General features: G+C 39.3%; 1 protein-coding gene across 2 annotated transcripts; it reads right to left on the reverse strand.

Moving 5' to 3' along the window:
• Positions 1–1912: 1912 nt before the first annotated feature.
• On the reverse strand, positions 1913–26214 carry Ccdc173 (coiled-coil domain containing 173). Of its 2 annotated transcripts, none has more exons than XM_005065173.4 (9): positions 26072–26214; positions 25304–25530; positions 23043–23216; positions 22723–22916; positions 16840–16996; positions 14458–14597; positions 10866–11058; positions 4338–4502; positions 1913–2354 (listed from the first exon to the last, which is right to left on the reverse strand). In XM_005065173.4, exons 1-9 carry the CDS (start codon positions 26118–26120, stop codon positions 2010–2012), a joined length of 1644 nt encoding a protein of 547 aa, XP_005065230.1. In that variant the 5' UTR covers positions 26121–26214; the 3' UTR covers positions 1913–2009. The 2 variants fall into 2 exon arrangements, with proteins under 2 accessions (XP_005065230.1, XP_021088462.1); XM_021232803.2 differs by having other exon boundaries at positions 25958–26088.
• Between the last annotated feature and the right edge of the window lie 49 nt (positions 26215–26263).

Raw genomic sequence — 26263 nt, forward strand, 5'->3', positions numbered from 1 at the left:
AGGAGAAAAGAAAATCTCACACACTCATGCAATAATAACCACTAAGGTTGCAAGGCCCTGGGCTAAATTCCAGTACAGACTAATTATAGACACACAACCTCACAGAATGTCTTTCTAAAAGTGAGTAAGAATTTGGACCTTTAATGGGAATACAAAATGGTCCTACCTCTTTAGAAAGCAAGGCAGCCAGATGTGCTAGGCCACACTTGTAATCCATAAAAGACAGACAGGAGAGTTCAGTGCTTGAGAACAGACTGGGCTATATAGACAGTCTCAAGAGGAATAAGAAAAAAAATTAACTGAACTGGAAACATGGATCACTGGATAAAAGCTTTTGCTGCTCTGGCAGAGGACCAAGGTGTGGTTCCCAGCACCCACATAGTAATTTGCAATTATCTGTAACTCCAGTTCCAGAGAATCTAATACCCTTTTCTGACCTTTGTAGGCACAAGTCATGTACATTATGCATATACATACATGCAAGCAAAACACACCCATGAAAATAATGTTTTTAAAGTACATACTGTAGGATTCTAGTTATGGGGTATATGAGGTATTCAGCCAGATCTGTAGGTGGAAACAATGGTGGTTCATAAAGTTGAGGGAAGGCAAGGATGGGGCATACTTTAAGTGGATATAGTTTTAGTGGTACAGAATGGAAAAAAGTCCAGAAATTGCATAGCAATGTAAATATACTTAACACTTTCGTTGTTTTATTTTTCAAGACATGTTTTCTCTGTGTAGTCCTGGCTATCCTGGAACTCACTCTGTAGACCAGGCTAGCCTCAAACTCACAGAATTCCGGTCTCTGCCTCCTCAGTGCTGGAATTAATGGTGTGGGCCACCACCGCCCAGGGCATAAATATACTTGACACTATTAAGTCATACTTAGAAGTGGCTAAGATGGTAGCTCATGTCCTATTGGGTTTTTTTTAACCACAATTCATAAAAACCCAATACATTTGTATATCAAGTTGACAAAACTACATTTAGAATTATTTTAAATAATTTTGTGTTTTATACACAAAAAACCATAGAGAAGTGAAAACCCTATAGTAAGCCGGGTGTTGGTGGTACACGCCTTTAATCCCAAAACTCTGGAGGCAGAAGCAGGAGGATTTTTGTGAGTTCAAGACCAGCCTGGCCTACAGAGTTAGTTCCAGGACAGCTTCCAAAACAATACAGAGAAACCTGTCTCAAAAAACAAAACAAAACCAACAAACAAGCCTATAGTAATCATATTACTAACAGTGAAGTTTTGAATGACTTTACAGAATGACATGGAATAAGTATACAACTTTCTGTTGAGGGAAGTACCATCTCTGATTCAGCTGTAAGGACAAAGTACTGATAATATGGTACACAACACAGAAGTACACTCTGAACTAAGTCAGACACTGAAGTCCACAGCAGGGCTGTGTTCTTAAAGAATAAGTAGGATAGACAGAAACAAAGCAGAGGCTGTAGAGGAAGACATGGTGAGGTGCCACTCAATGGGTACAAGGCCATGTTGTACAATCCTGCAAATGGACTTTGTCATAGGCAGATTCTTCATCCCTACTGAAAATGTTTTACATGAAATGTACATTGTGTGGCTGAAGAGAGTTCAGTCAATAATGTGAGTCCTGATCTGGACCCAAGAGCCCACATTAAAGAAAAATATCCAATATGATGCCACACACTCGCAATCCCAGTGCTGAAGAGGTAGACACAGGCAAATCCCCAACACTAACTGAGCCTGCTTGATGAGTTCTGAACCAGGGAGATATCCAATCATCTAGAAAAGTTGGATGAAGTGAAAGAATCAACACCCAAGGTTGTTCCCTGGAATCTATACACACATGTGCACAGATGCCTGCCCCTATAAATGTTCTTAGTGGAAATACTGCAAAGAATCATATCAGGTACCACATTTTATAGAGATGAGTAGCTTTATTATCTGAAATTCCATTATATTTGTGGCTCATCCTTGCTACAATAAATTTTATCAATCATAAAAATAAACTTTTTTACCATGTAAAACCTAGCCTCCTCTTTGATTTCTGAAAATCACTATACTTTGATCCTTGAGAGTTATAAAAAGGGAGCTGGATGCCAGTGGCGTCGTTTGTCTGGTAGCTGGGTCGGATCCCACCTCTGCCTACGAAGGGTGGGCCACGTCCGCCTCCCACTCCTTCCTGTACAGCTTTCACCAGAGGGTAAGTGTATTTCTTTGTTGATTCAGACTCAGATTCAATTACTTCTCTCGCATACTTCTGAAACTCTTCCTCCTTCTCAACTGCAAGGGCTTCAGTAAGTCTCCAGTAACCTAATTCTTCTTCTTTTGATTGTTTTGCATTAAATTTATTTATGGCCTATTGGGAAGGAAAATAAATTTTAACATTGGTCAAAACATCAGTTTTCCAAATATCTATATAATTTTAAGATGTAGTTGTAATTTTATAAATTCTGTGTTTTATAAATATGCTATAACTCATCAATTCTATGCTAAAAATATACTTAAAATATGGCTCAATCAAACATATTAAACTCATCACAGGCAAACAACAGCAAAATCATTGCAAGCACAAAATTCAGTTAAAACTCGAGCAGCTAAATCTACAATTTTCTTTCAATCATTTACATATGTGATATTCAGTAGGTTAAAAGGCATAAAAATAATTATTATTCTTGTCAGTCAACATAAAACTAAGCCAGCAGGAAATACCTAAGTTATATGCAACCAATTACATTCTGTTTCCCAGGAATGTGAAGCTAGAACAATGGGTGGCATTAATCTATGAAAATTTATTCAGAACTGAGGAAATAAGTACTACAGGCAATCTCCCAAACACTTTACTTTAGAAAGCCTTTGTGTTATAATCTACATTGGAGATGTTTTTAATGGCTTTTCTGTGAAATTTTGATTGACAGGTTTTGCTTTATTTTTGTAACATTTTAAGAAATGCTGAATTTCTAAATGTAAGTTGTTTTCCTGTATATGTTATGTACTTAATCTCCAAGAAAGTATCTTGATGATCTATTACTTCAACATAAGATCTAATTATTTCTACCAATTGAAATTATGAGAGATAGGCACATGATTACTGAGTTCTAAAAGTAAGACTTATATTCTGTTTGCTGAATTGGTGATAAAATATCTAGTCTTAAAAAAATAGTATTCAATAAGACTGGAAGTCAGGAGTTAAACAGTCTCACCAAAGGTAATAAGATAGTATGAGATATCCTGATTTGGTAATAGTTTCCAGAAAGACACTGAGAGTTCAGGGAGAATAACATGAAATTTAAGAAGAAAATAACAGGAAAGAGGAGTATCTATAATGGCTAATGTGGTAAGTGCTGCAAATTTGATATACATTAAGAATAAGTACAAATGTGATTTTAGCTGAGCATGATGGTATTCATAGCCTGTGGCCCAAGTTATGTGAGAGAATAAGGTAAAAGGATCACTGAAGTCCAGGGAGGTTCGAGAGGCTAACCCAAGCTGGCGGGGTGGGGCACACCTAATCTCAGCACCCAGGAGGCAGAGGTAGGCAGATCTCTGTGAGCTTAAGGCAGCCTGGTCTAGAGTGAGGTCCAGGGCAGCTGGGACTGTTACACAGAAAAACCCTGTCTCAGGAAAGGAAAAAGCCATGTGGCAGAACATAGATTAATAAAAAAAAATATAGTATTTAATACTAAGCATAATAGGCACTAAAGAAGGATATAAAATGTGTACAAAAACAAACAAAAAAACCTATAATGAGACCTGTGGGGAGTGGATGAAGTCCTGAGTGAATGTTTACTGCTGACATGAGTACAGACATGTCAAGGATGCCAATGACTCTGGAATGGCCAAGCCTTCCCCTGGTCCAAGTGCAGATGTTAACAGCATGTCCATCCACCACAATGGTGTTTATGGCCTGAGACTGTTTCCCTATAGAGACCCCTACTGAGAAGAACTAAACCTGACTCTGTATTTGGCTGTATATAATAGCCCCACCTCCTCTGTATTGGCTGTATGTAATAGCCTCGCCTCCTCACTTCAGATGTATGAAATCAGCTTGCTGAGTTTCCAGGCTGTTGCTGGTGTCTTCATCAGAGTGCACAGCCTACCCGATCCTTGCTATTTTGCATGTATGTCTCTTTCTTCTTTCTTATTGCCTTAGGTCAATCCCTGAGCCATCACAGAAGAGGACCACAGAAGATATTCTAAAAACTAATTTCATATTTTAAATATATTTTATGTAATGATTATTTGTTCCTCTCCAATAAAAAGAAACCACTTAAAGAAAACCAAAATGAAATCTCTATTACATATTTACTTTTAAAATCTCTGTAAAAATGGGAACAGTTACCATTTGCTGAACATGAGCATCTTGAATTTCTCGTTTTTCTTTGCTAGCTTTGAGCTTTTTCTCCTTCTCAAGCTCCTGGAAAATCTTATCTGCCTTCAAGACAGCCAGCAACTGTTCTTTAGACTCTATTTGTCTTTGTCTTTCTTCTTCCTCTTTATTTTTTATCTAGACGTTTAATGACAAAGGGAAAAATTAAATCAGTTTTAGCCAACAGTTCTCATTAAAAAGGAATGGAGTCAGAATGCTTCAAGCAAAGAGCCAGGAGCAATGGAAGGACAGGAAACTGCATGGAGCTGGGTTACTTTGTTTTATTCTCTTGAATATTGCAGAAACATACTTAATGAAAATGTAAGGAGAGTAATATAGACCAATCTCTGGTTAAAAACAACACTCACAGTTGTGTATGGTAGTGCAAGCCTGTAATCCTAGCAGTAAAGTAAGGACACGAAGGCAGGAAGACGATGAGTTCAGGAGGAACCTGGGCTACATAGTGAGACTCTTCTTGGAAGGAGGATAGAAAGAGCAGGAGCAGGAAAAAGAAAATGTAGGAACAGAAAAGCAAGATCTCAAGGTACAGAAATATTGACATGTAAAAATTAATTGCTAAAATGTTTGAGTCATGTAATTTGAATGTTAAAATATACATATAGGGATCCATTTCTAAGTCTAAGAAATACAGATGCAATCAGGTAATTTATGTGGCTTCTCTTAAAACATTGAAATAAATATAAAAAGCAATTCTAGTATTTAAGATGGTTTTGAAGGTGGCTAGGCGTTGGTGGTGCACGCCTTTAATCCCAGCACTCGGGAGGCAGAGGCAGGCGGATCTCTGTGAGTTCGAGGCCAGCCTGGTCTACAAACTGAGTTCCAGGACAGCCTCCAAAGCTACAGAGAAACCCTGTCTTGAAAAACCAAAAAAAAAAAAGATGGTTTTGAAGAAGAACTTGTTGCTTTGTATCCATAAATAGTGGTGGGGGTAGAAGGTGGAAGTTAGTTGGTGAGATGGCTCAGTAATTAAGAACAGTGGCTGCTCTTCAGAGAACCTGGGCTTGGGCCCTAGTACCTACATGGTGGCTCATAAAGATCTATTAACTCCAGTTCCAGGGAATCCAATGCCCTATTCTGGCCTTCATGGGCACCTAGGCACACACGTAGTGCACAGGTGCACATGCAGGTAAACAACAACAACAAAAAATCTATATATGTAAACTAATAAAAATATATAGATGCATATATAAACAAATAAATAAAATACCTTAAAAACATCTTGTGTGTAACTGATGGTCTTACTATCTTTCTTCTAAAAATAAACATTGGTTTTCTGCAGAGCACACTGGACAACTAGCTGGACAACTCCAGCATCTGCAGACTAGACAGTACCCTGTAACTAATTGTCTAAGAAGTCAGTGCAGGGACCAAGCTTCAGCTCCAATATGCCCAAGGTCCTTTGAGAGACTGGAGCCTTGGTTCTATGGGTATCTGAGGTCATTATGATTGCAGAACCCTGATTTTCGAGGTTCCAGTGGTCACTGTAGGATCTGAAGTCTATGTTGATGTGGTCCCAGAGGTTACTTTGGACCATGACTATAACCACATCACAATATAGCAGACAAGCTCCACTGAGTCTGGTTTGGTACCCTGCCTCCAGCATGTTCATAGAATCAAAGGGACAACCAAAGTTTTGACTCCAGCTAGTCACCTTTTGCTTAGTGTGCAGCCCTACCCTTGGCCCTGTTGTCACATAGCCAAGACAGAAGAGTCACTTCAGCACCTCATTTAATATTCAACACCAAGTTTCACCAGTCTCCCTAGCTGAGCTTTATGAGATATGAATCACAGAAAACAGAATATCCTAATAGGCTCAGAAGGAAGTCAAAACAAATCCATGTCCACAGATATGTAAAACATAACAAACCAACAAAAAAAGACCACATAAATCTTGACACAACAATAGTGGAACTCTACTCTCAAATTCAGATAGTTTTTCCAACTTAAAATGCTTAAAGAAACTTCAGAGCTAAAATATACTATGGGTGAACTGGATTTAATATATACAGGATATTCCACCCAACAGAGAGAATACACTTTTTTTTTCTCAGCAGCACATGGAACCTTCACCACAATCACCCACATCAGAGGACATACGCAGTTTCAACATACACAGAAATTTTGAGATAATTCCTTGTATCTTATCAGACCATACGTGATTAAACTAGAAATAATAAAAGAAACTAGAGAAACTACAAAATATACTTGGAGACTAAACAACACATTTTTGAACACATCTAGTCATCCAAGAAATTAGAAAGAAAAAATTTAAATACCTAGAGATAAATGATAATGATAAACACATCAGAATCTCTGGGAAGCAGCAAAGGAGTCACAAGAAGAAAGTTTGTAACAAGTTCTCATATGTTAAAAAAATCTGAAAGCTGCCAAATAAATAACCTAATGATACACCTTAAGTTCCTAAAAACAAAAAACAAAAAAACAAATTGCCACTTCCAAACACAGTAGATGGCAAGAATTAAGAAAGATTAGCAAATAAATTAATGAATTACAGACTTAATGAATAATACACAAAGTCAGTCCAACAGCTGTTCCTTGAAAAAGTTATGGAAACTGACAAACCTTTAACTAATCTGACAAAAAGAAGGAAAAGATGTAAATTAATAAAACTAGAGATCAAAGGGTATCATTACATTTGAAGGAAGGAAGAAAGGAGAAATAAAACAAAGAAAGGGAGAGAGAGAGAGAGAGATGAAAACTTATACTCTAAAAAGGTGGGTAACCCAGAAGAAATTCTAAATGTAAATCATATGCCAAAATTAAGTCCTGAAGATATAACTTAAATAGACCAATTACAAGCAATGTTATTAAAAGCTTCCCCACAAAGAAAAGTCCACAATCAGATGAATTCACTGATGATTGTATGAAACTTTCAATGATAACCTCAGACCAATTCATCTTAATTGTTTCATAAAATTGTGGTGATATATTATTTATGATTAAAGTGTACCTGAATATTCAGAAAGCAAAGTCATCCATAAGCCATAGAAGCCAAGCACACACTTCTAACAGCATCCATAGAGCTAGGCAGTGGTAGTACACACCGTTAATCCCAGGACTCATGAGAAAGGCAGATGGATCTCTGAGTCCAAGACCACCCTGGGCTACCAGAGAGTGAGTCAGATCACATGCCTTTAAATCCCAGCACTACAGGGGTATAAAAGATAGGAGCAGGGTCTTCAATAGTCTGTATCAGGCATTTACATTGAGCATTGAGGATAGGAGCATTCATTCTCCAAAGTTGGGAACAGGAACGTCCCAGCTCTGTTAGAGTTAAGAGCTCTCTGGTAGGTTGGCTGCTTTGCTTCCCTGATCTTCAGCTTGAACCCCAATATCAGTCTCTGGGTCTTTTATTTCTTCATGTTACATAAAATAGAAAGTGAAGGCACCCTATCAAATTCATTCTGTGAAGTCAATATTATTCTGATACTGCAACAAGGTAAACGATACTATGAAAGAGAGAGAGAGAACTAAAGACTAATTTCTTTGATGAGCATAGATGTAAAAATTCTCAACAAAATACAAACAAAATTCAGAAATACATTAAGAAGATTATATACTATGACCAAATGGGCTTCATCCCAGAAAAGCAAGATTAGTTCAACATATGTAAATCAATAAATGTAATATACCATGTAAATAAACTTACGGACAGAAACTACATAGTTATTTCAATTAACACTGAAAAAGCATTTGACAAATTCCAGTACGTCTTCATGATAAAGGTTCTGGAATCTTTAGGAATAGCTGGAATGTACCTCAAAATAAATAAAGGCTATATACAACAAACCTATAGCCAACATATTAAATGGAGACAAACTGAGAAAGATTATTTCATTTCCTCTAAAATCAGGAATGAGACAAGGATGTCCATTCTCCCCCTCTCTTACTTGATAGAGTGTTTGGAATCTTAGCTGTAGTAATTAGACAAGACAAAGACATAAAAGGAATAAAAATAGGAAAGAAGTCAAACATTCCCTATTAGCAGATGGCACAGTAAACACAGTAAAGTTACAGAATACAAAATCGATGTAAGGAAAACAACAGCCTTTATAGTATTTTTTCAGAGAAAAAAATTGGAAAATATATTCCATTCTAAATAACTAAAAAAAATAGATATTTAAGAATACATCTATGAGACTGGAGAGATAGCTCAGTGGCTAAGAGCACTGGCTGCTCTTCCAGTGGTCCTGATTTCAATTGCCAGCAACCACAGGGTGACTCACAACTATCTGTAATAAGTTCTGGTGCCCTATTCTGACATGCAGGCAAACATGCTGACAGAACACTGTGTAAATAATAAATAAATATTTTTTAAAAGACTACATAGCTAAAGAAGTGATAGACCTCTACAACAAATGCTTCATGATATTGAAAAAAAAAACGAAATCACAGAAGATACTAGACAATGGAAAGACATTCAATTATGTTCTTGGATTTGTTAAATTAATTTGTAAAAATAGATATATTGCAAAAATAAACTCATAGATTTAATGTAACACCTATCAAAATTCTAATGCCATATTTCATAGGTTAAAAAAACAAGCATATTTTCCATATGGAATCACAAAAGATAAGTAATAGTTAAAAGCAATTCCAAGGAATAAGAGCCCTGCTTCAGATGGTACAATACCTGACCTCCAATTATATAATAAAGCTATAGTGACAAAGCCTGGTGCTGGCATAAAAACAAACAGGTATATCAATGAGAGAGAATAAAGGACCCAGAAATAAAACGTCAAAGCTGTGCCCACTTAGATTTTGACAAAGGAGGTGAAAGCATACATTCAAAAAAACAGCCTATTTAACAAATAGTGCTGGAAAACCAGGTTTCTACCTATAGAAAAGGAGTAAATTAGATTCTTATCTTTCACCTTGTACAAAAATCAATTTTAAATGGATCAAAGACCTTAATTTAAAGCCCAAAACACTGAAATTTCCAGAAGAAAACATAGGGAATACTCTTCAATATACTGGGATAGGCAAGAGATTTTTGATCAGAACAATAATTGCACAGGAACTAACTACCCCAGTATCAGGAGATGGGACTCCCTGAAAATAAAAAGGTTTTTTAGAAAAGGAAACCATTAGCAGAGTTCACACACAGATTCCAGATGGCAGAAAATCATCACTGGCCACACTGTAGACAAGAGGCTGACATCCATAGTTTAAAAACGGTGGGAATTAAACCCCAGGGAAACACAACTGCCAATCAACAAAAGTAAATGAACTGAAGAGACACTATAAACAAAAAACATAAACAGCCATTGCTGTTTGAAAAGATATACAATACCGCTAGCTTTTGGTGTGGGGGGGTGTAAATTAAAATGGCTTCAAGATACTATCTCACCCAGTCAAAATGGCCGTCATCAACAAAGCTGACAACAGATGTTGGAGAGGATATGCAGAGAAAAGAACCGTTATTCATTGTTGGTGAGGGTACAAATCAATAGTCACTGAGGGAATCTGGAACTTTTTCTCAAAGATTTAAAAATAGAACTACAATATGACCCAACTATTTCACTTATGGGCAAATATCTAGAAAGTTCCATACTATACCAGAAAAATATTAAATCCCGATGTTTAGAGCTGCTTTATTCACTACAACAAAAAACTGTAATCAATCTAGTTTTCCATCAACAGATGAATGGATAATGAAATTATGTTGTATGTATTCTAAAGAAAACTATAACCTGAATATTTGCAAGAAATTGGATGTACTTAGAATGTATAACTTCAGATGAGGTCAGGAGAAATAAGCCTTCATATTCTCCCTTATAGTCTAACCTAGCCAATAATATATATATGTAAATGAATGTGCATGTATGTCATCCAGGAAAGAGAACAAGAAAAGCTAATATTAGGACATGAGGAAGGACTGGGTGCAATTAATGAGAATGAGTCATGAAAGAGGGCACAAAGCCAACTGTCCATTTAGTTCTAACTCTGTCATGCAGTTTTCGCTTTTGGTGGAGGTTAAGAACATACAATTCAATCATCAAAGTGTAAAGTCCAATGTGAGGTTACATGTCTTCTCCTAATGGTCACCCTAACTACACAGAAGTTCATCAGGATGTGTGGAGTTTTAATCTAGTTCATTTCAGTGTAGGATTTGTTTATTTGCAAGTTTTTTTTTAATAATAAAGCTTAGGAAGAAAAACAGTATTTGTTTCAAGAATGTAGGAAGAGGCCAGGCAGTAGTGGCACACACCTTTAATCCCAGCACTCAGGAGGCAGAGGCAGGTGGATCTCCATGAGTTCGAGGCCAGCCTGGTCTACAGAGTGAATTCCAAGACAGTCAGAAATGTTACACAGAGGAAAAAAAAAAAAAAAGAATGTAGGAAGACCATTTGCACACTGTTTTCAAATCTGTTAGTTTTGAGAGAGGGGCAAAGAGGTAGTATAGAGGCACAGCAGGACAGTCTAACTCCGCAGCACAGCACTGAAACTGTCATTTACCACAGAGGCTCTATGATCTGCAATGGCTTTCAGCTCTGCTTGGTTTTTTTCATATTTTTCTTTTTCTCTTCTCTCCAGTTCAGCCTCAGCTTCAGCCTTATCTCTAGCAGTAATCAAATCTTCATTATCAAGTTTCTCTTTCATTAGTTCACTTAGGAAGTTATTTATTCTTTCTCTTTGTTCTTCCATCAGCCTATAATAGAACAAGCACATTTGCCAAATCATCCTGAACAGCTCTGTAATGGAGTTAAAATACTTTCATTAGGGATCTGAGGTATTATATAGTAGACTACAAAACTAAAAAGAAGTCTGTGGCTCCATATATATGTATGTATATAGATATGTGTGTGTATAAAGTAATTTGTCATACATTTAAAAGTTTTAATATTGAGCTAAATAAGGAAATTAATCTTATAACTAAAAAGTAGCATACATTCTAAAAGCTTCCAAGTGATGTGTACAATATAATCAAGTGTGTGCATGTATACTTATGTATGAAAAAGGTGTTAAGATTCTCACGCCTCGGGAGGCAGAGGCAGGAGGATCTCTGTGAGTTCGAGACCATCCTGGTCTACAGGAGCTAGTTCCAGGACAGCCTCCAAAGCCACAGAGAAACCCTGCCTCAGGGGGAAAAAAGATTCTCCATAATAGGGGAAAATAATTTTCTTGTGTGTATGTGTGTGGTACAGGGATGTGGTCATGAGTGTCGGAGCGTATGGCTATGGGTGCGTGCAAGTGGAGACCAGAGGAGGACTTTTATTTGATCTTTTTTAAGATTCATTTATTTCATGTATGAGTGCTCTATGGTTGTGAGACACTATGTGGTTCCTGGGAATCAAACTCAGGACCTCTGGAAGAGAGGAGGAGACTACACAGAAATATTTTAACTAGTTATGATAAGTTCACTATTTATTGAGAGTTTGTGAAGTTTTATATGAAAAAGATACTGTAAATGGGCGACAGAAAGAGTCTAAAGTGGAAGAGACATTTATGCAAATACATATGGCAGATGTTGGTACAGGCCATGAAAATTCGAGAGAACCATACAGAAGACTTTGTGGAAAAGGTATTAAGTTTATGTTACAAAACGCTGTTCTAAACACATTTACAGATGGAACAGTTTACTATTTACAGACACTAGTCTAGGTACTGAGGACTTAACAATGAAAAATGTTGAAGACCTCCAGCCCTGTATAAGTCTTCTCAGTACTATAACAAAATGCCTCACTTTAGAAACTTAATAGGAGGTATTATTTATTTCAGCTCATGTTTTTAAAGGTGTCAGTTCACCATGGAGGGACGAGAATGGCAGAACAAGGCAGGAAAATGGCAGCCAGGAAAACATTTAAACAAAGAGCAGGGATGTGTGCAGAAGGCAGCTCAGTAGTTGAGAGTGCTTCTTGTTCTTCCAGAGGACCCAGCTTGGATCCCCAGCATCCATATGGTGGCTCAAGACCAGCCCTGACTCAAGGTCCTGGGGAGACAATGCCCTCTTCTGACTTCTGCAGGCACCAAGCACAGGTGTGCTACACACATACAGGCAGGCAAAACACTCACACTTAAAATAAAACGAATACATCAAATTTTAAGAATTAAAAAAACAGCCAGGCGGTGGTGGTGCACACCGTTAATCCTAGCACTCAGGAGGCAGAAGCAAGGGAATCTCAGTGAGTTCAAGGCCAGCCTATCTACAGAGCGAGTTCCAGGACAGCTAGAGGTGTTACACAGAGAAACCCTGTCTCGAAAAGAAAAAGGAAGGGGGGGAAGGGGGAGGGAGGGAGGAAGAAGGCTAGCAAAAGATATTTCCCCATGGGCATGTTTCCAGTAACATATTTCTTTCAACTGTGCTCCACCTTCTTCACCATATCTCAGTAATGGCATCCGTTTCTTGCCTGACAGGAGGTGATCAGCTCTCTCCGGCATGCACACCATCCTGGTGCATAGTTTTGCTATAGTTCCAAAAGCAATAAGGCCAACTGCCTATGAACTGAAGCCTCTAATCCATGAGCCACAATAAAACCTTCCTCTCTCTAGGCTAAAGAATTAGGAGTTTCTTTTTTTTTTTCTTTTGGTTTTTCGAGACAGGGTTTCTCTGTATTGTCTTTTTTTAATATTTTATTTATTTATTATGTATACAGTCTTCTGCCTGTGTGCCAGCATAAGGCACCATATCTCATTCAAGGTGGTTGTGAGCCACCATGTGGTTGCTGGGAATTGAACTCAGGACCTCTGGAAGAACAGTCAGTGCTCTTAACCTCTGAGCCATCTCTCTAGCCCCTTCTCTGTATTGTCTTGAAGGCTGTCCTGGAACTTGCTTTGTAAACCAGGCTGGCCTCGAACTCACAGAGATCTGCCTGCCTCTGCCTCCCAAGTGCTGGGATTAAAGGTGTGCGCCACCAACGCCTGGCTAAGAATTAAGGAGTTTCTTAACAATACTGTAAAGCTAACTAACAAAGTATGCAGTTTTCCTTTATTTTTACTTCTCATTTTAGGGTTTATTCTAGAAGATACAATTTTTAATTGAGGTGATCTTGAAAATCCTCAATGGGAATATGATACTAAAGATCTAAGAGTTCTGGGCTACGGTGACACACACCTTTAATCTCAGCACTCGGGAGGCAGAAGAAGGTGGATCTCTGTGAAGTCAGCCTAGTCTGAACAGATGGTTTCAGGAAAGTCAGGGTTATGTAGAAAGACCTTGTCTCAAAAAAAAAAAATAGAAGAAGAAGAAAAATAAAGGAAAGAAGGAACAAATGAACAAATGAAGGAAGACCCAGGACACTAGTGAGGCACACATTTGGACGCATCTGTAAGTCATTTCCAGAGGGGATTAATTGAGAGGGAAGGCCCATCCTGACCATGGGCTGGGGTCTTGGGATGAATAACGAGAGGAAATGAGAAAATGAACTGCACTGATGCACCAACACTCATCTCTCTCTGCTTTCTGATCCATGTGGATCCAAACACACAGCCTCATGCTTCTGCCTGCACAGCCCAGAGCAGCATGTGGCCATTCATGGCTTTCTGCCATACTGGAGTATTTATACCCTAAACTGTGAGCCAGCATGGACTCTTCCTCCACTGGGCTGTCTTTTGTCAGGTTCAGCTACGGCCATGAGAAAAGGGATCCCCAGCTGGGGATCCAAGCTGGGTCCTCTGGAAGAACAAGAAGCACCCTCAGCATTCTTGCTCCTAGACGATATCAGTGTTTTCAAACAGCTACCACAGAGAGTTCTGGAGCATTCCATGGGTACACCTCAACTCTCATGCCCCAAACTGAAACTATTGTCACTAACTGCCCTCGTCATCTATGAGACTTCAATTCCCAAAGGAAACCAATCACAGGTAGCACTTACGCAATTACATATGTTAAATCCTACCTGAGGGGCTGGACAGACAGCTCAGCAGTTGAGAACACTTACTGCTCTTGCAGAGGACCCAGGTTAGGTTCCAAGCACCCATTAGATGGTTCACCACCTCAGTTCCAAGTAATACAACAGGCACACATGGATGTGGTGCACATACAGGCATGTAGGCAAAGCATTCATATGCATAAGGTAAAGAAATCAAAAAAAGGAATTTTAAGTCCTACCTGTGTGTTTCAGCTTCCTTGTCTTTCCTCATTTGTATAAGACGTTTTTTGGCCTTGATAAACTTTCTGATCTTTTCATCTTCCTCCTCTTGCTGCTGCTGTTCTACAGCTCGGATGATGTTTTTATCACGCATATGGTCCTTAAGGAAAGAAGTATGGTGTGGTGATATCTGGTTTGTGATCTAACAAATAAAGCTTGCCTGAAGATCAGAGTGCAAAGCTAGCCACATTATTCATCCATGCAGGCCAAGCAGTGGTGCACATACCTTTAATCCCAGCAGCCACACTGTCAGCCATAGAGGCCAGGCACTGGAGAGAAATATAAGGCTGCAGGAGACAGGAGCTCAGTGCAGTCTCTGTGAGTCTGAGCAGTAGTGTAGTCGAGAACAGTCTGAGGTTTGGTGGATGACCCTTCGGTCTGAGCATTGGTGGAAGTGAGAACTCTCTATGGCTGGCTGCTTTGCTTCTCTGATCTTCAGCTTGAACCCCAATATCTGTCTTTGGGTTTTTATTACTCATGCTACAATATGGTTTCTCACAAAAATACCTTCCAACACATCTACCAAGAGCCTGTCAAATGGTCATGGCTTCTCACCCAGTTATTTTTCTCCTGAAAATTTATCCCAAAATAATCAGAAGCTTGAATAAATGTTTATGTCCATATATTTTATAACAAGTTTATTTACATTAATAAGAAAAATATTGGAAACAATTTACAAGTATTCAATAATGCAGAAATGATTAAGTAAATTGTAATCTCAGTGGTGTGAAACTTTAGAGCTAGCTTTTCTAAATAACTAAAAAATGACTGACTTCCAAATACCCTTCTTTAGGAAGATGCAAGGATATTCTTCAGTAAGAGGGAGAGTAAATAAGAAATAGGAAGACATCAGAGTCAGGAGTAAGAGATAGGAGCCCACAGTGGCAAGGGAAGCCCCAGGACAAGAGCACAGCAGCAGGCAAGCCTGGGGAACAAGCAGTCCTAAAGGGGACATAAGGGTCTCAGTGGATAAGCTCTAAGAAAAACAACATAGGTAATTGCTTATTGTGCAGTCAGATACTGAAAATTAGCATCAATACACATTTGGTAAGATTTATTGAATATATAGAAAAACCCAAGTCATAAAATTTTAAAAACCTCAAAAATGTAGTCACTAAGCAAATGGCAATCAAGGTAGAAAAATAATCATTTGTAATAGTAGGCATAGTGATGCATACCAGTTACCTGGGTGATAGAGGGAGGGACTAAGGCAGGAAAATCATAAATTTGAGGCCAATCAGGGTTTCATAGGGGGACCCTGTATTAAACAAAATGAAAATGAACATTGACATAATGAAAAAACTAGAGCCACTGCAGTACATAACTTGGATCTGCAGAGGCAAATATTTACACAATCCTGGTAATGACTTAAGTATAGTAAGTGTTGAGTAGGTGATAAGAAATACATTACAAAGGACGAGAGCCACATCCTCCACAACCAGAACAAAGAGGCAGAGAAAGGCTGACGCTAAAAAATCAGATTGCTACTATTTGGAACCTAATATAAAAATTAAATACAGAGACTGACCGTCAGATGGCTCAAGAAGGCGGGGCACCTGAACCGTATTACAGTCTTGAGCCCTGAGGACTCCTGAGGTAGGAGAAAATTGACTCCCAAAAGTTGCCCTGTGTGCTCTGCACATGCACCATAGATACACATACAGATAAGTACACACAATATACAAGTGAATATAATACAATAATAACAAAATAAAATAATAGATACATAACACCTATTAGCAGCAGAAGAAAAAGTTAAACAAGCTGGTAACATCTGCTTCTAGGTGTTTAATGTTTTAACTTTGTATATGTATTATTTAAAAATTAAAAAGACAACAGCGGGGCTGGAGAGATGGCTCAATGGTTAAAAGCACTAGCTGCTTTTGCAAAGGACCCCGGTGGGTCCAGCTCTTACATGGAGGCTCACAACCATCTGCAGCTCCAGCTTCAGTGGATCCAATGCCCTCTTCTGGACATTGCAGGCACAACATACATGTGGCGCACAGACATACATGCAGGCAAAACATCCACACACATAAAATAACTTTTCAAAAATGTTAAGTATAAAAAAAACATGAGATCAAATAAATTACATCCATAAGACATCACAACAGAAATCATACATAATTGCTCACAGCCTTTAAGGAAACCCATTCCAAACAGAAAATGTATTATTTTCTTTCCTGCATGAAATCACATCCGCTCAAAAGCATACTGAACAGGCTCACTCAGAGTGTGGCTTCTCTCAGCAGAACAGCTACCTGGATCCTTGTTCCCTACCCCAGCATTTCTTAGTCGGCATCTGACTATGTAACTGCTTCACTGTGACATTGTCAACTTACAAAAAACAGTTTTCTGCTTTCATCTATCTCTTCCTGTTTCTTGCTTAGTTTTTTTTCCATTTCTATTTCATACAGCAAATTTTGCCGCTTTATCTCCTCGGCGTCTTTTTCTTCATTTTTTTTCCTGTTTTGTTCTTCCTCTTTGTGTTCCTTTATTCTAAAGCAAAAAGATAAGTGTAAGGGAGAGCAAATCAGACATATTTTAGAGAGAAGAACCAGGTTCTAGCCTGGGGTGATAAGATATTGAGCTTTCTTCTGGAAAAGAAGACTCAAAATGGCAGTGACATCTGCCCAGAACAGCTCACATGCCCTGGCTCCAAACCCATTTTGTTTGGAAGGAAAGAAACCCGACAGCTGACTCAAGATCTCCTTGTCTTTCGACAGGACAGTTAGCTGAGTAAGAGGGAAAGTCCGTGGGCTCCAGCGCAGAAACTAATGCTGCAGAAGCTGCAGATAAGGCCTCAAGAGGCTGGGTTTGATGGGAAGAGCAATGGAGGCCTCTGTGCCCAACTGGCCACTCTGGTTGCCATTCCTGCACGGCTCCCTGCTGGTTGGCTGCTAATGCCTTCTGAGTGGTAAACTCCAAATGCCCGATGACTCCCAGGGCTCATGTGAGTTCTTCAGGGATATCTGAAGGTCGGCCTAAAAGCACAGCCCTGACCTTGGAAGGTTTCTCTCCAGCACCACCTCTTCAACTCACTTCTCAAGTCCCATTACCATCTTCACCAAGTGCTCCCAGCAGCAGCAGCGCATAGCAGATTCTGGATCTCTGGGGCCCCTCAACTGCTAGGTACCCCTGAGCACACAAGACTGCTCACGTCCCACAGATCTGCCCACTCGTGGAAAGTCCATGCATTGGTCTGACTGACTACTTTTCATTCTAAACAGACGGCTCAGGGTAAGTCAACAATCTAAATAGACAGCTAAAGATTAAGCTGTTCTTTCTTATGCACAAAATCAAACAAACATTAGTCTTGGAGTCTTTTAGCAACAGGAGAGGAAAACTCCCTCTCCTAGGCCACAGAGAACTACACAGGGAAGTAGGCCAAGAATTCAGCATAGACACAAAGTAAACCAGTTTGATAGTCAGAGCCTTCTCTTCAGGAGGAACTAAAGAAACTAAGGATTGCACAGGCCCTTGCCACACCAGGTTAATGGTGCTCCCTAAAAAATTAAGTTTTCAAAATCATACTGGCTGATTTTGTTAAATTTTATGTTTACTAATCACATCAAAGAGGCAGATTCAAAAGTCAACAACAAAGATATAAAAGAATATTAGAAAAAGAGAAAAGTCCAATTTTGCAAAAGAATGTCTAAAATTTTTTTTAAGTTTAAGACAAAACAAAATACAACCAATTGCAGCTTTAGGGCTGGAGAGATGGGCTCAGTGGATAAGAGCACTTCCTGTGTCAGGTTCACGGTCCCCAGTATTTCCACAAAATCATGGCTTCTCATACTGTCTTCTGGCCTTTGTAGGGACATACTGTGTGGCTTATACACACAGACACACATACACATAAATAAATAGAGTGTTTTTAATCTGATCAAGTTGAGAGTCAAGACTTACCATCACCAATACAAAAAACCTCTTGCGACCTAACATAGTTCATTCTGCTTGATTAGTAAAAGCTGCCCAGTGTATGGGAAGTGGTGTGGGTGACTGAAGTCTGCTCTATACATGAGAGTTGAAAATAAGATGCAAATGTTTCTGTTTCTTTGTTGAATGAGAGGACCTGAAATTTCTAGCAACATTCTAAATTTGCATTAAGTCAAACTATCCAAAATCTTTACCCACAGATAATTAAAAATTTAATCATTATAAATAATGTCAGTCAATGACAACTTCGCTCCTTTCACTGGGACAGTCTAGTCTACAGAGTAAGTTCCAGATCAGCCAGGACTAAACAGTGAGACCTTGCCTCAAAAATAAGTAATTAAATAAATTTTTATCACAACAGGAAAGGTTGGTCCTTACAGAGCAATTCAGGAAGCATCAGTGCCTGACTAATTTCATAGGCATCTTATATTCACTATGTGCAAAGCCAAATCCATCATCTTCCCCTTCTAAATGGATCCTTGTGGTCTCATTTTGGGGAACAGTAAGTAGCATCATCTTTCCAGGTGTCTATGCTGGAGGTCTGAGGACTGTCCCTAGTTGCTCTGTAATCCTTAGCCCCTTTTTCAGTTATCTAATACCTATTTATTAAAGCTCTAAGACAAGGATGAAACAGCCATCAAGAAACTTATATTACAGTTAGGGACTGCAACTAAAAATTGTGAAAGTAAGAGATGCCAGGTGGTGGTGGCACATGTCTTTAATCCCAGCACTCAGGAGGCAGAGGCAGGCGAAGCTCTGAGATCAAGGCCAGCCTGGTCTACATTGTGAATTCCAGGACAGTCAAGACTACACAGAGAAACCCTGTCTTGGAAAGGAAAGAAGGAAGGAAGGAAGGAAGGAAGGAAGGAAGGAAGGAAGGAAGGAAGGAAGGAAGGAAGGAAGGAAGGAAGGGGAAGAAAGAAAGAGAAGGGAAGAGAGAAGGGAAGAAAGGAAGAAAGAGAATAAGAAAAAAGATAACAATGGAGTCATACAGACCTCTCCAAACTGCGCTGTACCCTAAGAGATAACAGACCTCTCTGAGCTGATAAGAAGACCACCGATAAAGTAAATTTTAAAGAGAAAAGGTAGTGTGTGAGAAGGACTGATGCCAGAAAGTTCTTAGCAGGTACTCAAGGCCCTGGAAGATGAGTGCATCAGGGTAATTAGGAAATGGATAAGAGGTAGGAGACAACCTGAGAAAAGATGAAGTCAGATTCCACAGAGCCAAGTATTCATCTTACTTCAAATGACTGGAAAGCTACTGAACCATTGAGAGTAGAATACTTCAATCAGTTTTCATTTTAATGGAATATCATAGATGATGAATAACAAAGGAGAATGGGGAATATGAGAGTGTGGGATCAATTGAGAGGCTGATGCAATAATCGTGGAATAGATGAGAGCATCTGAGGCTAAGATAGCTATGGAGCCTTGGCTGGCCTGGAAGTCACTATTTAGATCAGATTGGGCTCAAACTCAGAGATCTACCTGCCTCTGCCTCCAAAGTACAGAGATTAAAGGTGTACACTACCAAGCCCAGCAGTAAAATTTTCTTAAGCAAGGTCTATGAGGTTCTCCTTACAGTTAAGATTGACTACCTACAAAGGAATGAAAAATATGAATTGTCAATAGGCTATGTTATTTGCAATAGGTATGTTTAATTTCTTGGTTACAATCTCTATTTGGGGATTTATGTTTCCACGGTTCCTTATTTGCCCTGTCTTCAGGATGTTAGTGCAAGACAGACTCATGCTGGTCAAAGTGCCACAGACTAGCCTGTCTGTGCCTAGGCACTGCTTTACAATGTTGTCCAGGCATGGGGACAGAAGTTTTAATAATAGATCGCTGAAGGCCAGGCGTTGGTGGCGCACGCCTTTAATCCCAACACTCGGGAGGCAGAGAGAGGCGGATCTCTGTGAGTTCGAGACCAGCCTGGACTACCAAGCAAGTTCCAGGACAGCCTCGAAAGCCACAGAGAAACCCTGTCTCGAAAAAAAAAAAAATAGATTGCTGAGTACCTCAAGATGTAGTGGTTTAAAACAATAAACATTGAAATCTCGTGCCATTCCTGACCAGCAGGAGCTGGGGTGGCAGAGACGGGTGGCACTGAAGAGAATGCAGCTAAACTGCCGGCCAGGCCTGTGGCTGTGTGGGGTCAGGAAAGCCACTGTCACGCACCTAAGGGTTTTGCCACTTGTTCCTTACCACACATCTGCTTTAGTGTCTTACAAGGTGACAGTCAGTTACCTAAGAAGCGGTCTGAGGGACAAGCTAGGAAGACACCACAAACCTTTATGTCCTAATCTGAAATGTCACACACTATCATTTCTGTCACATCCTGGTCCCTGGCAGTGAGTTAATATGTATAGCCTGTGGAAAACAAATTAGACACCATCCTTTGAGGAAAAGTTATCAAAGAACATGTGGACATATTTTATACCATCACCAGGGCAGTAATAGTATTACATTTTAAAATTTTTATTTATTTTATAGTAAGAATACCACATATCCATGGAAGTCAGAAGGTGTTGGCTCCCCTAGAGCTGGAGTTATAAGTAGTTGTGAGTCACCGTGTAGGTACTGGGAACTGAACTCAGGTCTTCTATAAGAGCAACCAGTATTCTTAACCACTGAGCAACCTCTCCAGTCCTTGGTAAGGCAATTTTTAAGGTATACAAAAAAAGTGGTTCCTCAATGAAATATAGCTTTCATTTCATTGTTATCAAAAGAATTATAGTCTTTTCCTAAAGAAGTAGTTCCAAGTTTTTGTGACTACAAGCCAATGCCTGGAAGCACTTTCTCACCTCTGGAACCTCATCCTTACAATGTTCCCTTAGTCTCCTATTCTACAACCATCACACCTACTGCTGATTCCCCAAACCCACCAGACTCTTCCTCACATATGGGCCTTTCTACCTCACTCTTCATGGCTACCCTACTCATTCTCCAGAATTAAAAGTGGGAGCCACCTCTTCTACTCTAGACTAAATCAGACATCCATATTATAGGTTTACATACCTTTCTACATATATTTTCCAAAGTACTTATCATCATACCATCATTTGTTTATGTCATTCTGTACCTTCTTCTCCCAGACTATCAACTTCGAAAGGAAAAGTGTATCCTATTTTTCAGATTAGAATAGTGGCTGGCAAATCGGAGTTATATTTTTTCAATGAACTAATTAATACATTATGGATGCATGAATTTAGTGAGGTCTTAGTTTTTCTTTATTTATATTTATTTATTTACAGTGCTGGGAATTGAGCCTAGGACCCCATGCATGCTAGGCAAGGACTCCACCACTGAGCTCTTTTTTGTTGTCTTTTTGGTTTTTTAAGACAGGATTTCTCAAGCCGGGCGTTGGTGGCGCATGCCTTTAATCCCAGCACTCGTGAGGCAGAGGCAGGCGGATCTCTGTGAGTTCGAGGCCAGCCTGGTCCACAAAGTGAGTTCCAGGACAGCCTCCAAAGCTACAGAGAAACCCTGTCTCAAAAACCAAAAAAAAAAAAAAAAAAAAAAAAAAAGACAGGATTTCTCTATATAACAGCAGCTCTGGCTGTCTTGGAACTCACTCAGTAGACCAGACTGACCTTGAACTCACCGAGATCACCTGCCTCTGCCTCCTGAGTGCTAGGAACAAAGGTGTACAGCACCACCACCAGGCTTTTCTGGCTTTTTAAAAATTTAATTTGATTTGTATGTATGGGTGTTTTGCTTTCATGTATGTCTGTGTACCACAACTACGTAGTGTCTATAAAGGTCAGGAAAGGTGTCAAATCCCCAGGAACCGGATGGTTTTGAGCTACCATGTGGGTGTTGGGAATCAAACCCAGGGCCTCTGAAAGATCAGCCAACACTCTTAACCGCTGAGCCATCTCTACAGCCCCTTGTTTCGTCTCCTTAAGAAAAATCTAGTGGGTATGTGTAAATGTGTGTGTGGAGTTGTACACTTGTGAAGGTCAGAAGAGAACTTTGTGGAGCTAGTTCTTTCCTCCCAGGGACTGAACTCATGTCAGGTTTTGTGGCAGGCACCTTTACCCAGTGAGCATCTCTATGGTCTTTGTTATGTCAACCAGACTGACCTCCAATTCTCAATTTCCCTGTGGCAGCCTCCCAAGTACTATGGTTACAGAATGTATTACCATACTTGGCTCTAATACTGAGTTTTAATCTTTTTCTTTGTATTTTTTTCTACCATGTATTTCGGCATGCATTAATTTCAAAATCAGGGGAAAAGTTATATCCATTATGAGAAAGACACAGAAAAAGTCACATATACATACTGTTTCAGATGATCTTCAGCAAGAGCAAGTCTTTCTCTGCGTCGTTTTTCTTCTTTCTCTTGCTCTTCTTTAAAAGCTTTTTCAACGTTGAGTTTCACTTGTTCGTCCCATTTTTTGTCCGATTTTACTGAATTCTTTTTTAACTCAATCTGAGCATCACGTTCTTTCATAACTCTACTGAGAAGAAGTCCTGACTACAAAAAAAATTGCAGTATTTTAAGAAAACTGTATATAAATATTTAAAGAAGACTGTTAACTATGCATGTTAAATATACATATATATACATATACATATAAATAGAAGAGAAGCCAGATAGTACATGAAAACTTTTCACTCTTTCTGTTTGGTAAAACTGATACTGTTTTGCATTTTCAATGGCCTTCTTTCTTTCTCCTTGTTTATGTATTTCTTCCTCCAAATCAAGAATTTGTCTTTCAGCCTCAAGCTCTTCGTCACGCTTTTGCTTGGCTTTAAGTTTCTGTTCTTTCATTCCCTGTAAAAAGACAAAATAATCACTCTCTCTCTCTCTCTCTCTCTACTGTTGGAGATAAAACCCAGACCTTGTGGTCACCCTAAACCAAAAGCAATCTTTCATTTTTATTTTTCAATTTAATTGACCCCAAAGTTATTATCAATATAAGATTATTTGAATTTCATTATGAATTTTTATTGTGTTTCTATAATTCATTAGTAAACATGAACTTATACTTTGAACTAACCCTTAAATTAATTAATTTGTTTGTTTTGTGTGCATGGGTGTTTTGTCTGAATGTAATCTGTGCATCACATGCTTGTCTGGTACCCAAGGAGGTCAGAAGAAATGGTTGGATGCCCTGGGACTATAGTTACAGAACACTGAACTACCATGCATGCCCTAGGATCACAGTTACAGAACACTGAACTACCATGCATGTGCTGGGACTCAAACCCAGGTGCTCTGGAAGAGCAGGCAATACTCTTGACCACTTGGTCATTACTCTAGCTCTGAAGTAATTTTTAATCTCATTTTTTAAGTGGGCATCACATTTACATGATTCGAAATCCAAAACCATTAATAGGATACATAATGAATCTCTCCAATCCTAAAACTTCACTAAGATTAAAAACGTTTCTATTAATCAATCATGGAGGTGTATGCTGGTAACTCTAGCTACTTTTGGAGGCAGAAGCCAGGCAGGAGGATACTTGAGACTGACTTTGAGGTCAACCTGGACAGTGTAAAGAAATCTCAAAAAGCAAATGAATCTTCTGTCTTTTAAAAGACAAGTTAAGTAAATGATAATTCAAAATATATACTAAGAGGAAATATTTTCAAATACATACATTTTCTTTGAGATGGTATCATGGAGCCCAGGCTAGCCTTAAGCTCACTCCATAGTCAAAGATGATCTTGAACTTTTCCTTCTCTTTGGCCATCTCCTAGTGCTGGGAATATAGGCATTACCCATCATCCCTGGCTTTGAGTAGTGCTAGAGACCAAATCCAGGTTTCATGAATGCTAAGAAAGCATTCTACCAGCTGCAATGCATTCCTAGCCCTGTTTTTGTTATTGTTTGTTTGTTTTTTGAGACAGGGTCTTGGTATGTTGACCAGGCTAGCCTTGAACTCATGATGTAATCCAGGTTGACCTTGAATTCAAGGTCTTTCTGCCTTAGCTTCCTGAGTAGTTTGATTACAAGAATGGACCACCACACATATCTTCAGAATGTTTTTAAAGTTCTTTAAAATCAATAATAAGAAAACAAACTTAATCATAAAAATCTGAAGAGGTGGAAAACAAGTTCATCAGAACATGTTTGGCCACTGGGCTGTGGTGGAGAACACCTTTAATTCTAGCAATTGGGAGGCAGAGGCAATCAGATCTCTGTGAGTTCAAGGCCAGCCTGGTCTACAGAGAGGGTTCCAGGACAGCCAGAGCTACATAGAGAAACCCTGCCTTAAAAAAAACAAAAAGAAAACCACAAAATTACATATACAGTGATCATAGAATTTCACTATACATATCTATATCAAGATATTTACACAAGAGAAATGAGAGCATATGTTCATAAACAGACTCATATATGAATTTTCACAGCAACTATATTTGTAATAGTCAAAAGATGAGACAAACTGGTGTCAACATTTGGTTGATGCAATACCATCAAGTGACCAGATAAATAAACTGTACTGTATCAAACACTAGAATACTACTCAGCAATACAAAGAGTGTATTTAACAAGAATAACTCTTAGATTCTGTTGAATAAAATCTATAATAGTAAATAGCAGATGAATGGTGACTTAGTCATGAGGAGGAGGAGGAGTGACAAGGAGCTAAAACAGGATGTGGAAACTTAGGTGATGAATATGTTCACTATGTTAACTGTAATGATGGTTTTGGAGGCATATATGCACCAAAATTTAAGAAAATGTTTACCTTAATTGGGTCATTTACAGAATGTTACTTAAAGATCTTGAAATTATGTGCCATTGTATTTATGACAGTTTGGATGTAAAATTATTCATAAAGGTACAAGACACTACTAAGAAGCAACAGTCAGTGTTCAAAACATGTGCGTTCTGGAAGTTTGATACTTACTGCATATGTGTTAGTCCAGTGTTTTACCATTTCTTGGGATTGGACATGCATCTTTTTCTTTGCTGTTCTTTCTGCACGAAGGGCCGCTGCCTCTCTTGTCAACCTGTCAAGGCTATCCCGAATCCTTTCCCACTCAGCGTGTGGAATTATGGTGACCTGGCGGAGATCCACCTTGCTAGGTAGCAGAGGTGGATAGGGAATCTCACCTATTTCGGAGTTCTTCATTCCTAATGCATTAAAAAAAATATATTAAATGCTTCTCCAGGAAGAGTTCACATGATTTTTTTTCTCAGAAATGTCTGTAGTGGAGTAGTATCTGGGAATTTCCTCAAACGTGTAATTTAAGAATGGCTGAGGAGCCAGGCATTGGTGGCGCACGCCTTTAATCCCAGCACTCGGGAGGCAGAGGCAGGTGGATCTCTGTGAGTACGACGAGGCCAGCCTGGTCTACAGAGTTCCAGGACAGGCTCCAAAGCTACAGAAAAGACCCGTCTCGTAAACCATCCAAAAATCAAAACACAGATTCCTAAGTATCTGGCCAGCTGAGGCAGCTGTGGGGGAAGGAGTCTAGCTTTCTGCTTTTTCTACCCCCATCCCAGTGAACTTTCTACTGTGCACCCCAGGAAGTCCTCTTTCCCTAGTCCACTCATTCACCTGAAGGCCAAGTTGCCTAACTTCCAAGGATACTCGCTCGGGATGCCTCCGACCAGGAAAAGCCCGTTTCGAAGAGCAGCCGAAGCCGTGGTTCCAGAAACAACCTCAGCTCACCTGTGCTTTCCCTCGTCCGTCCCGAGCGCCGTCCAAAGCGCACCTGCATCTCTAAGTAGCCGAGCCCCGCGAGACCGGAGCGAGAGAGCAGACCAGCGCCACGCCAAGTTCTGCAGCCGAACAGTTGCCAAACGGTTTGGTTGTCTAGCAACAACGCCGGAAGTGACGTTGGTCGCCATGGCGGAACCAGGA

The sequence above is a fragment of the Mesocricetus auratus genome, unplaced genomic scaffold (assembly GCF_017639785.1).
Source record: "Mesocricetus auratus isolate SY011 unplaced genomic scaffold, BCM_Maur_2.0 Super-Scaffold_100004, whole genome shotgun sequence".
Taxonomy (NCBI): Eukaryota; Metazoa; Chordata; class Mammalia; order Rodentia; family Cricetidae; genus Mesocricetus; species Mesocricetus auratus.